The sequence below is a fragment of the Suricata suricatta genome, chromosome 15 (genome assembly GCF_006229205.1).
Source record: "Suricata suricatta isolate VVHF042 chromosome 15, meerkat_22Aug2017_6uvM2_HiC, whole genome shotgun sequence".
Classification (NCBI taxonomy): domain Eukaryota; kingdom Metazoa; phylum Chordata; class Mammalia; order Carnivora; family Herpestidae; genus Suricata; species Suricata suricatta.
In genome coordinates, this window is record NC_043714.1 from 19,601,689 (window position 1) to 19,619,957 (window position 18,269).

The 18,269-nt window shown below is 35.8% G+C and overlaps 1 protein-coding gene across 3 annotated transcripts in view; it reads left to right on the forward strand.

Annotated features, from left to right (window-relative positions):
* Positions 1–2,952, forward strand: part of XKR9 (XK related 9) — a 59,453-nt gene extending 56,501 nt beyond the window's left edge. For all 3 annotated transcript variants that reach the window (XM_029924042.1, XM_029924044.1, XM_029924043.1), the window contains one exon: positions 2,279–2,952. In XM_029924042.1, coding sequence (XP_029779902.1) covers positions 2,279–2,907 — 629 coding nt within the window. In that variant the 3' untranslated portion in view covers positions 2,908–2,952. The remainder of the gene's footprint in view (positions 1–2,278) is intronic.
* The last annotated feature ends 15,317 nt before the right edge of the window (positions 2,953–18,269 follow it).

Consider the following 18,269-nt stretch of genomic DNA (forward strand, 5'->3'; position numbering starts at 1 on the left):
CCGGGCAAATGTGACACCCTGAACTTTAAGCTTCATTACCATTGTTATAAATCCACCTATGAGGTAAAGCATTAACTTTTAACTTTGATATATTTGATATGCATATTGTGATTTGTAGTGAAACCACCAAAGAATAAAATAGCATATCACTGACAGATGTGAGTTATTAGATTGAAAGCATGAATAAAAATGGGTATACTGAACCCATCATTATAATATTCAGAGAAGCAAGGATAAAGAGAACATTCTGTGAGATGTGAGAGAAAAAAATTACTTAAGGATAGAGAAACTGAATGGCATTGGAATTCTTAATCATAGTACTTAAAATTAGAGCTTATAGAGCCACAACTTTAGAGATTCAATGGAAAACATTTTTTAACACTCAATTCTATTTCTAGCGAAACTGTAAATCAAATATGAAGGTAGAATACAGGTATTTTGAGACATACATGGTCTTAGAAATTTTTGCTTAGGTGCAGCTTCCCTCCAGAATATCTAGAAAATGCTTGATGAAAACATGAGAATAAAGCAAGAAAGAAACATGAGAACAGGAAACAGAAGTCAGCACCGAAGAGAAGAGAAGTTTTGGGGAGGCCGGAAGCAAACTTAAGAACACGCACCTTAGACCAGGAGGGTTATATTCTTAAAAAAAAAGAACTAATAGTAATATATAGTGGAGTTTTATTAATTTGAAGATTTTCCTAAGAAATATTGATAGTGTTATAAAAAACTAAACAAGTAAAGGAACAATGAGCAGTTTTGAAAGAAAGGAAATATAGTGAGTGTAATACTTGGCTGAGCAGTAAAAACAAACAAACAACAACAAAAAAACCCTTCTACTTATGCAGTTTATAGTAAGATAAACACCGAATATAGACTTTTACCAAAAGTTGTGATGTTACTCTCTTGAGCAGATGGAGGGAAAGGAAAATTCAAGGAGGGTTTGTATATATGTGCGTATGTGCTCAGTTTGCCTCATTCCAAACAGGAAATCAGAAAGCAGTATCTAAAGTAAATAAATTAAGAAATAGAACAGGTGTGTTTTATTTGCAAATATGGCAATAAATGTCAGAAGAAAACCCTAGACATTGATAGTGATTTCTTCTGGGGGTTGCAACTAAAAAGTGAGGAAAGGTAGAACAGGGTATTTTTCTTGTAAGTTCTATAGTACTTATTGACTTTTAAATTATATGTATGTATGTATGTACGTATTTGTTTTTGTTTATTTGTTTAATTGTTATGTATATGTATTTGGTAGAAGTTAAAACTAATTAGAAATAAACAAGATGTAGGAGAAAGTGATGCTTTAATTAAAATGTCTTTGAATTAAAGGAGAAAGAAAAATGTCTATCTAATTGTGTGATGGTCAAAAGGCATTTATAATCATCATAATCCTCTTCAATAGGTCAGTTTATTTTAAGTCTGTCTTTTTATCATAATATATAGCCCTCCAATGAGGCTAAATGGGAAGGAATAGTATTCTGTACTCTGCTTTAAATTCTTTCTAATTCTCTAATGTCTTTGTTCTCAGTTCTATTAAAGTTCTCAGCTTTGACAATGGGGGCCTAATGGCATGCCTTTTCAAAGTACTAATGAACTTATTCTTCTGTTATTTGTTGGGGAAAACATGAGATAGATGTCAAAGCAATAGAAATTTGTAAGTCTTAGAATATATTTGCTCATTTGATTCATCATCTTATAGACGTGGGAATTGAGCTTATTGAAACCTTATACTGACATTAAATTTTCTGTTTAACTTCCCTCTTTCCCTCCCTCCCTTTCTACCCCTATCCCCCACCTTGCTGTCTTCTTGGAGAATGAGGTATATGTCCAAGGTCAAAGCCAAGAAGACTGGAAAGGTTAGGACTGTAATTGTAGTCTCTTAGAGAACTTCCAGAGTGTGCAGTTTTCATTATATAAGTTGCTCAATAAAATTTGTGCAGTAAATTTATTTAAAATCTGTAAAGCAGTCTAATATAACATATAAGTAAACCAACTTTGGAATCAATAAGGCAGATTTAGCTTCTAATCTCTGCAACTTGATAACTGTGCGACTTGAGTCAAGTAATGTATATATTCTCTAAGCATCAATTCTTTCACATGTAATATGGAAATATTAATATCTATTTCAAAGATTACATGAGATGAACATATAAAGTACCTGACATGTTTGTGGGCATGTGTATATACAGATAAATCATGTATGGCATATAGTAATTTGATATTGCTGTTATTATTTCTATAATAATATACCTATTTTTAATTTTTTGTTTTGTAGATGCTGCCATCATGGTTTCTTGCTGTGCTATTTCTTGGTCGACTGTTGATTATCAAATAGCTTTAAGAAAATCCTTGCCTGATAAAAATCTCCTTAGTGGATTCTATCCCAAACTCACATACCTCTTTTACAAATTGTTTACATTATTATCTTGGATGCTGAGTGTTGTACTTCTTTTATTCATAAATGTTAAGATTGCATTATTTCTGTTGTTATTTCTTTGGTTTTTATGGATATTATGGGCATTTAAAAAGCAAACTCAGTTTTGTGCTTCTATAAGTATGGAATTCTTATACAGAGTTATTGTTGGATTCATACTTATCTTCACATTTTTTAATATTAAGGGACAGAACACCAAATATCCAATGTTTTGTTATTATATTTTAAGGGTACTGGTCACACTGGGAATATTGATTGTGTTTTGGGTTTGTCCAGTCTCTATTTTTAATTCAGATTATTTTATACCTATTAGTATAGCTATAGCTCTTGCTCTTGTTCTTGGAATTATTTTTCTTATTGTTTATTATGGGACTTTGCACCCAAACAGAAATGAAGAAACAAAACCTGATGAAACTGATGGAATAGCAGCTGAAAGAGATTGTAGAATGAAATATTTTCTAATGGAATAGCTATTTATGAGATATTTTATTTTTTGTTTCATTGGTTAGTAAAGAAAATATGATATGCATATGTTGTTTCTTATTTTTGCCTCCTTCCTCCCTCCCTCCACCCCTCTCTTTCTACCTTCTTTCCTTTCTTCCTTTCTATTCATTTCTTTCTTTAATTTGAGATCAGTTTTTGGTATATTAACTATGAATGTGAGAGAGCATAGTAATATTTTATTATTTAAATTAATTTCCCATTGAGTTTTAAAGACCTTGAGTACTCAGATACATTTCCTTATTGCCTGGTAGTGTTGCCAATTTGACCCTGAATTGGGAGAAATGTTCTGGTTCTCCCAAATGAGAAGCCTGGAGTTGAGCTTCCCTTCAATTTCCTGCTCACTGTTTCTGAATCAAAACTCATGCTTGTTGTGGAGAACTGCAGAGGGAGGAGGAGAGCAGGGCGCTCATTTTTCTTTCCTCTATTTTGTTCATTTAGTGCACGTATTTTGAGTTTGGGACAGATTGAGTAGAGGAAAAGGGAATGGAAGGAAAGAGGAAGAAAACAAAACATAAAGTTTACCATTTTTAGATGTATAGTTTAATCATGTTAACTAGTGTTCACCTTGTGCATCTCTATAACTTTTTCATTTTATAAAACTGACACTCTCTTCCCATTGAACAACTTCCCATTTTCCTCTCTCCAGCCTCTGGGCATCACAATTCTATTTTCTGTTTCTATAAATTTGACTACTTTAGATACCTCATACAAGGGGGATCTCAGAGTTTTTGTCTTTTTGTGGCTGGTGCATTTTACTTAGCATGTTGCCTATGTTGTGGCATGTGACAGGATTTCCTTCTTTTTTAAAGGCTGAGTAATATTTTGTTGTATGTGTATGCCACATTTTCTCGGTTTATCCATCACTGGGTTGCTTCCACCTCTTGGACATTGTGAATAATGCCATGTGAACATGCATTTGCAAATATTTCTCCAAGATCCTGCTTTCATCTCTTTTGGATGTATACCCAGAAGAAGGGTTGCTGAATCATTTAGTAAACTCTATTTTTAATCTTTTGAGGAACCTCCATAACATTTTTTGATAGTGGCTGCACCATTTTACAATCCTACTAATAGTATACTAGAGTTCCAGTTTCTTCACATTTTCACTAACACTTTTTAGTTTTTTTATTTTTTATAGTGGCTATGCTAATAGATATGAGGTGATAATCTCATTATACTTTTGATTTGCATTTCTCTATTAGTGATGTTGAACATCTTTTTAAATGCCTGTTAGTTAGCATTTAAATATCTTCTTCAGGGAAATGTCTATATCTGATAAGGGATTAATATCCAGAATGGAGGAGGAACTATAGCTTAACAGTAACAAAACTAAAATAGCCTGGTTAAAAATAGGGAAAGGACTTTAACCAAATCATATATTAATAGTTTTTTGAATTACTACTTAGAGTAAGAAGTAAATTTTGGTCCTAGGAGTGAATAGTGAGGACAATTGGATTAGACTGAACTTCTGGAAATAATCAAGATTTTCCCATCAAATTCTCATTTTTTCCCCAGTTTCTTACCTTTTCTTTTCCTTGGGTCAGCTCTTAATGAACGAGTTCTCAAACATTACTCTTCTCTAATACCAGGAGAAAAATTCCATTTCCACATTTAGTCTTATAACTTAAAAAATTTTTTAATACTTATTTATTTTTGAGAGAGAGAGAGAGAGAGAGAGAGAATGAATGATTGAATGAATGAGCAGGGGAGGGGCAGAGAGAGAGGGAGACACAGATCTCGAAGTGGGCTCCAGGCTCTGAGCTGTCAGCACAGAGCCCAGCGTGGGATCAAACTCACAAACTGTGAGATTGTGACCTGAAGCCAAAGTCAGATGCTCAACAGACTGAGCCACCCAGACATCCCTAGCTTTATAAATTAATGTAAAACTGCTGTGTAACTTTTGGGATGAAGGGTAAACCTATTGGATACAACACATTTCAACTATCAAAGCTATTTGAAAACAATAAGTAAAGATTAATCACTCACTCTGCCCAGCATTCTGCTAGGTATTGTTGTGGGGACAAAATAAGTATATAATAAAGTTCTGTTCTTTGTAAAGGTTACATACTGAAGCATTTATAGAAACTGACAAGTTATCTGTCAGAATTATTAATGTTTGCAGTTTTCATTTTATAGTAAATGAAACAAAATATTGGCTAAAAAAAGTGCTTATGTTTATAGAGTATATACACTCAGCATCTCCATTGAGAAAGTTAGGCAGTGTGGAAAAACCTTGCAGAAACTAGGGGATCTACAGTTCACTTTGGGCACCTAATCCTTGTATGTGTGAACACTACTTAATGTATATCCCCCTATCCCTGCATGTTGGTGGTATGCATACATATATGTTTGAGAAAGTGAAGTTGGGAAAAGAAGTTAGGTTCACTTAGCACTTTAATCAGCATATTTGAGTCCTTTTAAAAGACAGACTTTGAGGCATAAGCTGAAAGTGCTCTTTATTCCATTCTGATGATTTAAATATTCATGTGTTATCATTTCCCTTCAGCCTAGAGAACATCTTTTAGCATATTCTGTAGTTTAGGTTTGTTGCTGATGAATGTTTTCTTTTATCTGAACATGTCTTTTTTTTAAAGTTTATTTATTTACTTTGAGAGACTAAGAACATAAGTGGGGGAGAGGCAGAAAGAAAGGGAGAGAGAAAATCCTAAGTAGGCTCTAGGCTGTGAGTGTGGAGCCTGACACGGGTCTTGATCTCATAAGCCGTGAGATTGTGACCTGAGCAGAAATCAGGAGTTGGAGTATTAACCAACTGAGCCATGCAGATACCTCTTATCTGAACATGTATTTCTTTGATCTTATATTTTTGCTGGATACAGAGTTCTGGGTTGACAGTTTTCTTTTTTTTTTATGCAGATTATTCTGCTAACTTCTGGCCTCCGTTGTTTCTGATAAGAAGTTAGTGATCATTCAAATTATCCCCTATATGTAATTGGTTGTTTTTCTCTGAAGGTTTTTAGATTTTACCTTTAGTGTTTTGTTTGTAGTAGTTTGACTACTGCATTTATGGGTGTACTTTTTCTTTGTATTTATCCTAATTGGGGTTCTCTGAGCTTCCTGAACCTGTAAATTTTAGTCTGGAGTTATATTTAGAAAGTTTCCAGCCATTATTTTTCACATATTCTTTCTATCATTTTACTTCTCTTCTTGGACTCCATTGACACATATGTTAGACTTATTGATCTTATTCCACAGATCTCTTAGGAGCTCTGTTCATTTTTTTTCCAATATATTTTTTCTGATCTTAGTGGATTTATTTTCAAGTTCATTGCCTTCTTCCTTTATCTTAAATCTATTGTTAAGTTCATCCAATGGATTTTTTAAGAATGCTTTTATTTATTTTTGAGAGAGATAAAAAGAGGACCAGATGTGAGGGGGGAAGGAGCAGAGAGCGAGGGGGACAGAGGATCAGAAACAGCCTCTGTGCTGACAGCAGAGAGCCTGATGCAGGGCTCAAACTCACAAGTGATGAGATCATGACCTGAGCCGAAGCTGGATGCTTAACCAACTGAGCCACCCAGGCGCCCCCACCCAATGGATTTTTTAAAAAATTCAGAGATTTTGTGTTTATGTTCTAGAGTTTTCACTTTTTTTATGGTTTTTATTTCTCTGCTAGGATTTTGTATCATTATGAGCCTATTTTCCTTTATAACCTTGACCATATTTAATGGATGCTTTAAAATCTTTGTGTGTTAATATCAATCTGAGTCATCTCAGGTGTGGTCTCTATTGATTGCCTTTATTCTTGATTATAGGTCATATTTTCCTGTTTCCTCATATGTCTACCAGTTTTTTATTGTGTCCTGGATGTTATGACTGATGTATTTTAGACCTCCCTTGATCCTGTTTGTTTTCCAGAAGAATATGTGTTTTTTTTCTCATTTAGCAGATGGTTAACTTGAAGTTTAAACTCTGAACAGTCTTTATTTGCTTAGCCTTCATTGTGCTGATTGGATTTTCCCCCTGTATGTAGAGTTCAGGGTCAGAGAATTAGGAAGACTATTTAATATATGGAGTAAGGCTTATTTTCTATTGGCTCTCTATTTCCTGGGATTTTCGCCCTCACTTTTCAGCTGCTCTGGTCACTTCCTACTCTGTCTTCTAGGTCTTAACCACTAAGACTGCAGATTTTCTGTGTTTAGGTACTAAGTGTGTTGACTGGGGTTGTGTCCTTGTTCAATGCCATTCTTTCTTAGAACTGTTGACCCCTCTTCAATGTCTGTCTGCTTTTTTCCCTCAAGTGCTTTTGGGTTGTTTTTTCCTATATTTTGTGCAGAGTTTATAGTAGTTATTTGTAAGGGTTTTGTGCAGTAGGAGATACGGCCATCTTTTTATTAATCAATAACAGTTTTAATACTCTGCAACATATGCCATTCTTTCTGGGATATTTGCTTAAACATGATGTGTATGTTCCTTTTAACATTTAATCTTCCTTTAGTCTTATGTACTAGACCCTCACAAAAGCTCTGTAATATAGATAGTATTTTTTTCCACTACTCTTTAGCTGGGAAAACCATGACTTATAGAGTTTAAGTAACTTGCCAAAGGTCACATAGATGAAATCTCATATATATATATTATATATATCTCTCTATATATTTTTTTTAACCTCAAGTCTATTTTGCTTTTTGTGGAACCAGGCCATCTTTATCTGATGAACAGAGTAAGCGAACATCAGCAGCCTAGAGCTGATACTAAGTTATACATCATTTAAAAATTATTGAATTATTTATTCAAAATACAATTTTTTAAAAGTCTGGCTTAAATATTTTTTGGCCTTAGCTCAGGATGTGGCTGAAGTTCTATCTCTAATAGTTTGAGCAATTCAGTTAACAAAATATGTAAAGGGAAGTAGCAATTTATGTAATGGAAGAATGGGTAGAAAATAATATACATCGATTAAAGAGCTTGAATACTAAATTCCCCACACAAACCTTGATTTAATATTCAGTTCATTGAATGAACATTTCCTCACTGATTTTATAGACAAGAAACAAATAGTTGGATCCTGGTCAGATGTTCTGGTTGGTCAGCAAGCTCTTAAAATGAATTTACTTTTATTCATTTTATCCTACAGTTTTTTTGTATCAGTTAGTCATGACTTTGTAGCACTTTTAAATCTCCCCAAATAAATGTAAGCTTTTCCTAGAGTATTCTGTGCATATAAAAGACCTTTTGAAATTCAGAAAAAACATAGGAATAATTAATGAGCAATACTCATTAAAGAACACATATTTATTAGGTTTCTTCAGAGAAAGGACCATTAGGAGATAGATAGATAGATAGATGATAGATAGATAGATAGATAGATAGATGTATGTAAGACGAGATTTATTATAGGAATTGGCTCATGTGGTTAAGGAGGCTGAAAAGTCCCATGATCTCTGTCTGCAAGCTGGAGAATCATGAAAGCCAGTGGTATAATCCAGTCTAAGTCTACAGGCCTTAGAATTTGGGGGGCTAATGGTGTAATTATTCATCTGAGTCTGAAATTTTAAAACCAGAAATACCATTATCTGAGGATAGGAAAAGATGCATGTTTTAGATCAAGTAGAGTGCAAATTTGCCTTTCCTCTGCTTTTTTGTTCTATTTAGACCCAATAGATGAAACCCACCCATGTTGGGGAGGATATTTGCTTTATTCAATTCACCAACTCAAATGCTAATCTCTTCACGAAATACCTGCAAACACATCAAGAAATAATGTTTTATTTAATAGCTATTTGAACATCCCTTAGTCCAGTTGACACACATAACTAACCATCACATGCACCTATTTGCATTCACATTTACTTCAAATATGAATAAAATGCTTCCCTTAGACTAGAGAGTGGTTCTCAAAAGTTACTGTGCATCAGAATTGCCTGGAGGGTACATTGAAACACATTGCTGGGCACCATCCACAGAGTTTCTTTTTACTAGGTCTTAGGTGGGGCTTAACATTTGTATGTTTAAGAGTTCCTAGATGTTGCTGATTATGTCGATCTGGTTACATGCTTTAAGAAGCACTTTCTGACTTTCAAAGGCTATCGTTAATAACTAGTTGCAAAATAGCCACTAGAGGGCAATGGAGTCATGGACAAATTGGATGTGCTGCTTAATAGGTTCCCTGGTTTATGCTATCAACTGCAGTATTGCTATAAGCCATGAGAATACCAAAGCCAAATATTAATTTCCTGTACAATATCTTGAGGCTCATTATCAATTGTAATATAAATCAAAGCTTGTCCTTCTGATTGTGGGGGTCAGAGATGTATAATGCAACTCTAATCTGGGTGAAGCCCATTTAGTGATCATGATGAATTAAAAGTTGGACTTCTTGGGGCGCCTGGGTGGCCCAGTCAGTTAAGCCTCTGACTTCGGCTCAGGTCAGATCTCACGTTTGTGGATTCGAGCCCCGCGTCAGGCTCTGTGCTGACAGCTGGCTCAGAGCCTGGAGCCTGCTTCCAGTTCTGTGTCTCCTTCTCTCTCTGCTCCTTCCCTTCTCATGCTCTGTCTCTCTCTGTATCAAAAAAATAAATAAAAAAAAAACAAAAAAAATTAAAAAAAAAAGTTGGACTTCTTTAAGTGAGCATTTACACATATAGCTAGTAGGTTTTGAGGTTAAAAGGAACTATTTGTGGTTTCCTAAAGAGACTACATTTTGACAACAGGTTTAATTTGTCACAGAGATAGTGCTACACCTAAGTGATATTTATTGTTTTAACACACACCTTTTATTTTATGAAAGAGAGACCGAAGTACTTTTTAAAGACATTAAACTTAGTAGGTTAAGTTTATACTAAACATGAATTCACAAAACGAAGATCCACAGAGTATAAGGAATTTTTAATTTTTTTCTCCCTGATATTTGCTTTGATGGTAGACGAGGATTAGGGACAAATCAAAAGATGTAGTCTGTGAGGCTGTTGTTATATTTTTTGTTTGCCTCCCCTAGTACAGAACTTGAAATCTGCCTTTACTGCTGCTATTATTACTTAAAATAATTTTTGATAGATAGTAGCTGTAGCCATAGACATCTTTCTGAGTAGGCCTCTTTCTTAGATTGAACCAGCAATTGCTTTTCATTGTATTGCAGAAATTTTGATTTGAAAGACCAAAGACGTGAGTTTGATTCCTTGCCTTGAAAATATTACCTATGTGACCCTGATGAATCATTTAATGTCTCTAAGTCTCAGTTTCTGTATATGTAGAGTGGGAATTATGATAAAATAATTTGTTAGCATTTTCCAAGGATATGAAGATTATTGGTAGTGGTAGTGGTAGTATTAGTGGAAGTTTGTCATTTTGAAAAAGATAGCTTTATTGAGAGATAATTCATATACAACTCACCTATTAAATTGTAGAGTTCAGTTTTTTTTAGCGTTTTCACAGATGTGTTCAACTATTACCACAGTGAATTTTAGAATATTTTCATCATCTCAAAAAGAAACTCTCTACCTTTATCTCTCAGTCCTGTGATGGTTAATTTGTGTGTCAACTTGGCTGGGCCACAGTGTCCAGAAATGTGGTGAAACATTGTTAAGGATGTTTCTATGAAGGTATTTTTGGATGAGATTACTATTTAAGTAGATGGACTTTGAGTAACAGCAGCCAGTCCTCTGTAACAAGAGTGAACCTCATCCAATCAGTTTCAAGGCATGAATAGAATAAAAGATTGACTTACTCTAAGCAGGAAGGACTTTTGGTCTTTAGATTTGAAATACATCATCAGTTTATCCTGGTCTTCAGCCTGTTAGTGACCTACAGACTTTGAACTTACCAGTCTCCATAATTGTATGAGTCAATTTCTTAAAGTAAATCTCCTTCTTTATGTACACACATTCTATTGATTTGTTTCTCTGGAGAATACTAATATAACCCTCCTCCTCCCTCTTCTCTTCCAATGCTCCCAGCCCTAGGCAACCACTAATCCACTTTCTGTCTATAGATTTCCCTATTCTGGATTTTTATATGAATGGAATTATATAGTATGTGGTCTTTTGTGACTGGCTTCTTTCACTTAACATATGTTTTCAGGGTTTATTTATGTTGTAGAACATACTAGTACTTCATTTCTTTTTCTGCAGAATAATATTTCATTGTATGAATATACCAAATTTTGGTTATCTGGCTGTTCATTAATGGACATTTGGGTTGTTTCCACTATTTGGAGACTGTAAATGATTTTTCTATGAACATTTGTATGAGTTTCTGTGTAGACCTATTTTTTCATTTATCTTAATATACGGGGGCGCCTGGGTGGCTCAGTCAGTTAAGTGTCCGACTTCAGCTCAGGTCATGATCTCGTGGGTTTGAGCCCCGCATGGGGCTCTGTGCTGACAGCTAAGAGCCTGGAGCGTGTCTTTGGATTCTGTGTCTCCCCCTCTCTCTGACCCTCCCCTACTAGCTCTTGCTCGTGCTCTCTCTCTCTCTCAAAAATAAGTAAAACATTAAAAAAAAAAGAATATACCCACAAGGGGGATTGCTGGGTCATATGGTAGCACTGTATTTAATTGTTTGAGGAACTGCCACTCTTCAGCAGAGTGGCTGCATCATTCTACATTTTATCAGTAGTGTATGAGTGTTCCAATCCCACTGCGTCTTCACTAACACTTGTTATCTGAGTCTTTTATTCTAACCACCTAGTGGGTAAGAAACAGTATCTCATGGTTTGATTTGTATTTCCCTGACGACTAATGATGTCAGGCATCTTTTCATAAACTTATTTTTGGCCATTTATATATCTCCTTTGGGGAAATGTCTATTCAGACCCTTTGCTCATTTTTTTAGTTGGGTTATTTGTCTTTTTATTACTGACTTGTAAAGGTTCTTTATATATTCTAGATTCAAATTCCATATCAAATATATGATTTACAAATATTTGCTCCCATTCCATTGGTTGCTTTTTCACTTTCTTGATGGTATCCTTTGAAACACAAAAGTTTTAATTTTTATGAAGTGCAATTTATCAATTTTTTCTTTTGCTATTCATAATTTTGGCATAATATATAAGAATCTTTTGCCAAATCCAATGTCATGAAAAGACTGTTCTTTCCCCAATTGACTGGAACCCTTGTTGAAAATCAGTTGGCCACAGAAGTAGGGGTATTATTTCTGGACTGTTAATTCTATTCTATTGCTCTGTATACCTATCCTTGTGCCAGGACCCTTGGTGATTACTGTTGCTTTGTAGTAAATTTTGAAATTGGTAAGTATGAGTCCTTTTAGTTTCTTCTTTTATTTATTTATTTATTTATTTATTTATTTAGAGAGGGAGAGAGAGAGTGAGTGCACAAGCCAGGGAGGGGCGGGGGGTGGGGGGAGAGAATCCAAACCAGGCTCTACACTGTCAGCACAAAGCCTGATGCAGGACTCTATCCCACAAACTGTGAGATCATGACTTGAGCTGAAATCAAGAGTTGGATGCTTAACTGAGCCACCCAGGCGCTTCTAGTTTTTTCATCTTTTTCAGAATTGTTTTGGCTATTCTGAGCCTTTGCAATTCCATATAAATTTTAGAATCAGCTTGTTAAGTTATACAAAGAAGTTGGCTGGGATTCTGATAGGGATTGTGTTGAATCTATAGATTAGTTGGGAAGTAATACTATCTTAACAGTGTTAAATCTTTCAATACATGAATGTGGGATGTTTTTTCACTTACTTAGAACTTCTTTAATTTCTTTCAACAATGTTTTATCGTTTTCAGAGTTTAAATTTTATACTGCTTTTTGTCAAATTTATCCCTAAGTATTCTATTTTTCTTGATGCTATTGTGGATGAAATTATTTTCTTGATTTCATTTTCAGATTGTTGCCAATGTATAGAAATATAACTGATTTTTGTGTATTGACCTTATGTCCTACAAACTTGTGAAACTCATTTATTAGTTCTAATAGCTTTTTAGTGGCCCCTTGGGATTTTCTATATATAAGGGCATATCATCTACAAGTAGAGATAGTTTTATTTGTTCCTTCCAATCTGGGTATATTTTGTTTCTTTTTTGCTTTTCACTCCCTTGACTAGAATTTCCAGTACAATAGAAGTGGTGAGAAGAGACTTCTTTGTGTTCCTCATCTTAGAGGGAAAGCTTTCAATCTTTTGCCACAAATTATGGTATTGCCCGTGGGGTTTTCATAGATGCCTTTTATCAAGTTGAAGAAATCCCCTTCTATTCCTGGCTTGTTTAATTTTTTTTTTTAATCATGAAGGGTTGATGGGTTTTTATAAATTATCCTGAGATGATTTAGTAATTGAGATGATTATTGATGACTTTTGTTTTTTGTTGTATTGATACGATGTACTGCATTAATTCATTTTCAGGTGCTAAACCAATCTTGAATTCCTGGGAAAAATCCACTTTATTGTGGATCTTTCTTTTCTTCTTTCCAGGTACTGCCTTTATCTGTGTGTTGTGCTTAGTGGTGTCTCACATTTTTCTGAGGCTATTTATTTTTCTTCATTCTTTTTCTCCTCTGTTATTTAGTTCACATAATCTCCATAAATCTATCTTCAAGTTTACCAGTTCCTTCTTCTGCCAGTTCACATTTACTTTTGATCCCCTTCTAGTAAATTTTTTATTTCCGATATTGCATTTTTAACTCCAGGATTTCCATTTGGTTCTTTTTTAAAGTAATTTTTGAAAGTTATTTATTGATTTATCTATTTTGAGAGAGAGAAAGAGAGAACATGCAAGAGGGAGCACATGACTGAAGGAGGGGCAGAGAGAGAAGGAGAGAGAGAATCTCAAGCAGGCTCCATGCTATCAGCAAAGAGCCCAACACAGGGCTTGAACCCATGAACTGTGAGATCATGACCTGAGCCAAAATCAAGAGACAGTCACTTAACTGACTGAGCACTCAGGCCTAAGTAATTTTTATCTCTTTTTTGATATTTTCTTTTTGGTATAATATTGTCAATATACTTTACTTCTTTAAACATGGTGTTCTTTAGTTCTGTGAACATAATTATAATGACTATTTTGAAATTTTTCTATCGTCTCAGACCTCTGGTTGCTTTCACAAGAAGTTTCTGTTGCCTGCTTTTATTTTTTTATGAGTTATGGGTCATAATTTTCTGTTTCTTTGTGTGCTTTTTAATTTTTATTGGTATTATTGATATCGTAATTTTTATGGACTTTTAAAATAATATATTGTAGTAACTCTGGGCACTGGTCCCCTCATTCTGGGGCTTGTTGTTGTTACTCACTTGTTTATTTGTTTAGTGATTGGCTGGATCATTTTTAGTGAAATCTATTCCCTGCTTCTCCCTCCCCCCCACCCCCCGCCCCCACTTCCTTATCGCACCCTCCCCCCGCTCAAGGTTATGAATCTGATGTTGCTCTTCAGGGAGGACAGCTTCAGGTGTGTCCACTGTCACTTTGGGATGACAGCAGCAGTGGCAGGGCTCTTTTCTGCTTTTTCCCTGACTATATTCAGCTGTTAAAACTCCAGTAATTTCTACCTGTTACTTTTTTTTTTTTTTTTTTTTACAAAAATGTCCTAGGGCATACATTCTTCTACAAATGAATCCAAGCAGACTGTGGCTCTTTGGACAGAATAGTTTCTGAGATCAGGATGATATTTGTCCTGACCTGAGCAGGGCTCTCTCCTCCCAAGTGTCTTATTCCCCAGGTTTCTAAATTACTAGCCAGCTCACAGTCCAGACCTTTTCTTCATTACATACACATATTCCTCCCAATGGCCTTGTACCATAGCCTTCACTGTTGTTGTTGTTGTTGTTCCTCCTCCTCCTCCTCCTCCTCTTCTTCTTCTTCTTTTTAAGTTTTACTTATTTTTGAGAGAGAGCAAGCAAGGGAGGGGTAAAGAGGGAGGGGTAGAAGCAGGCTCTGTGTTGACAGCAGTGAGGCTGATGTGGGGCTTGAACTCACAAACTGTGAGATCATGACCTAAGCCAAAGTCTGTCGCTCAACTGACTGATCCACCCAGGTCTCCAGCCTCTACTGTTCTCGAGAGTGCTTTTGGGTTAAACTTCTCCAAAGATCTATTGCAAACGAAGTCAATTTCTTTGTGAAAAGATGAAGAGCTATTTGTTTTTGTGGCTGCCTCTTCCCTAGGCAAAATCCCTGGTCTAGTGCTCTGGAGCTGTGAGTGGGGACATTGACAAGTACTCTTTGGGTGACACACCACTGTAGAAGCCTCAGCTCCACAAGTGGGAGTTGGGTGAAAGAAGGGAGCTCCCACCTCTGGAATGTAGCTGCCTGGGACTTATGACCAGCAAAAGGCAGCTGGGTGCAAGATGAGAAACACTGAAATCTTGCTAGCTTCCAGGAAGAAAGCTCTGTCTCTGGGAGAGGACAGGGGACAGAGGGAGCCGTGAGCTCCTTGCTGCCGCGGTCTTCAATGACGTGTCTGCCTCGCTGTGCTGGGTGTGGGGAGGAAGAAGTGATTCAAATGCTACACGCTGTCACGCATCCTATTAGAAATTTCTTAGGTTTTGTTGTAAAGATGTTTTTTGTTTTTCATTTGCTGTTTACACATAGGCCTATTTCCAGAGGCTTTAGTTGCATCCTTTTTAATAATTCTGTCCCATTTGAATGGGAGTGAGTCAGTGGAGCTCTTTGTGCAGGTTATGCCACTTTCATAGCAGTCTGTTGCTCTTGACAACTGTCCCCTAAACTGACGTTATGAAGATTCATTCAACTCAAGCCAATAAGACAGTCTCTTAATTCGCTATGGGAATTCAGGGCTGGTTAGCACCATTTAAACAGAGCTCTTTATATGAAGCTGTCCAGATAGTTTGAAATCAAGGGCACTTGGAGACCCAGCTCCCAGTTCCGTTTTTTCTAAACATTTTTCCTGTGATACAATGGCAACATTTTTGTCTTTCACAAATAACAGTTGTATTTAGACATTGACTTTTTAAAAAAATTTTTTAAATGTTTTATTTATTTTTGATACAGACAGAGACAGAGCATGAAAGGGGGAGGGGCAGAGAGAGAAGGAAACACAGAACCAGAAGCAGGCTCCAGGCTCTGAGCTAGCTGTCAGCACAGAGCCTGACGCGGGGCTGGAACCCAGAACGTGAGATCTGACCTGAGCCGAAGTCGGAGGCTTAACCGACTGAGCCACCCAGGTGCCCCTAGACATTGACTTTTTAAAAGTCAGTCTTGGTGACACGATTTCTTGGGTTTAAGATTGGAGTGGCTTAACACCTCACATTTTCAGTTGTCATTTACCTTCTTGTTTATATTATCAGCAATAGCCAAGCCGGCAGGCTTGAGCAGTGCAACTATACAGTAATAGCAGAGTCCTGTATTTGCGGCCTGACTCAACTGGCACTTCATGTCTGGTGTCTGGCTGGTCCAGAGGCAAATCTCGATGTGTTGGCCTGCATTACTTGTAACTCTTTGGGATGAATTGTGCAGAGGTCTGTCTAGCAATCTGTGAAAGACAGAGATCCTTCATTTTCTACTGCCAAGTCAAGATGTGGGAACAAAAAGGGCAGAAGCCCTTTTTAGCTGGATCATATGGGAAAGCATAAAATTACTGTTTCCATCACAGAATATGACAGGTATCTTTTATTGTATGTGTCATTCTCTCTATAAAGAAAAAAATACTTAACTACATAGAAAACAAAACTGAATCATTAAAAGACATAACAAGGAAAGATATAAAACAGTTAGAGGTAATTATAACAAATTTGTAATATTAAGAGGAAGAATTCTTACATTTTATATTATTTATCATGCTAATCACTCATATCTGATTTTCCTACATCTTGCACTAGGTTTAGACAGTCTAATGTCAAGAGAATTTCTTACTCTTGGCTACAATATACAAACTGCTCTTTCATTACATACCTGTCATGGTTGGTACATTTGGCCTATGTAGGGACTTTGAAAAGTCTTTAGAGTTAAAAGTTTTTCCAGTTTTCAGTTGAAATGAGTTTATGATTTTTCCAGAATTGTCAACTGTTCTCTTTTTGGCAATGAAGAATGTAAGCTATTATCATGGAATTTTTCATACAACTCAGATCCATGCGATATATTGCTGAGTTGTGCTACACTGGCCCAGGTATACTAGGCTGTATTAATAGGAATTACTTCTTCAGGAAATAACTGTTATTTAAAAGGGGGATGGGGGCACCTGGGTGGCTCAGTCGGTTAAGCCTCCGACTTCGGCTCAGGTCAGATCTTACGTTTGTGGGTTCGAGCCCCACGTCAGGCTCTGTGCTGATGGCTAGCTCAGAGCCTGGGGCCTGCTTCAGTTCTGTGTGTCCTTCTCTCTCTGACCCTCCCCCTCTCATGCTCTGTCTCTCTCTGTATCAAAATAAATAAAACATTTTAAAAAAAATTAAAAAAAAAATAAAAGGGGGATGGAAGATGAGGAAGGGAAGAATAAAAAGAAAAAAAGAACAATTCTTCTAAGGACATAGTTAAGACATGGGATATATGCAGATGAATTTTTTCTCTTTTGGTTATGAGGATTCAGCTGTCTGACAGATCATGTATCATTCTTGACCTTGTGATTTTAATCAAGCAGTAAACAGAGAACAATGCGTTTCTTATTCCTTGAAGGCATGGTCATGACATCTTGCAAAAGCATTTTCAGTAAGTTAAAGATAATAAGTTATTTCTTCCTCTGTCTTCACCACTGTCATTGTGTAGAAGGACAGCATTCCATGGAGCTGTTTTAATTATCCAGCGGTATGCACTGTGACGTCTGGTGGCACTGGTGAGCTCACCTGATGTACCACAAAGAACCCTGATTTATGAACCCATAATTGGGTTTCCAATAAACATTTGTCAAAATAATATATTAGTTCAAGCCAAAGCCTTCTTTATTTATTCATATAAAAGAGCACTTAACTTTCAACAAAGAATTGCCTATCATCAAAAACACTCTATAAATGATTCAAATTTATGAAGACACAGTTCTAGAGGGTGACCGCTCACAGACTATAACTTATTTTAACTCTTTTAGAGGACTTAGTGTTCCACCTTGCTTGCATTCGTCGTGTTATTTCATATTTTTACTTTCAAATAATGTATATTTTAATATTCACTTCTTGAGGTACTTGTTAAAGAAGAAATATAGTGACTTTTAAAAATATTTAGTTGTGAAACTAGCATATCTTTAAAAGATATCATTCTATAGCTATTTCAAATTCTGTTACAACATATTTTTATCTGTTCTTATTCAGTGTATTTCTAAGTAAGAACAAAATATACACTGCCCTCAAACTAGTCTATAAATTGCCATGGCTTCTGATGAGGAAATAATTATTGAACTTTATTTTCAATATTTTAGCTGTTTTATTTGCATTCCCATTAACAGATTAGACTGTTTCTGTTGGAAATTTGCATCAT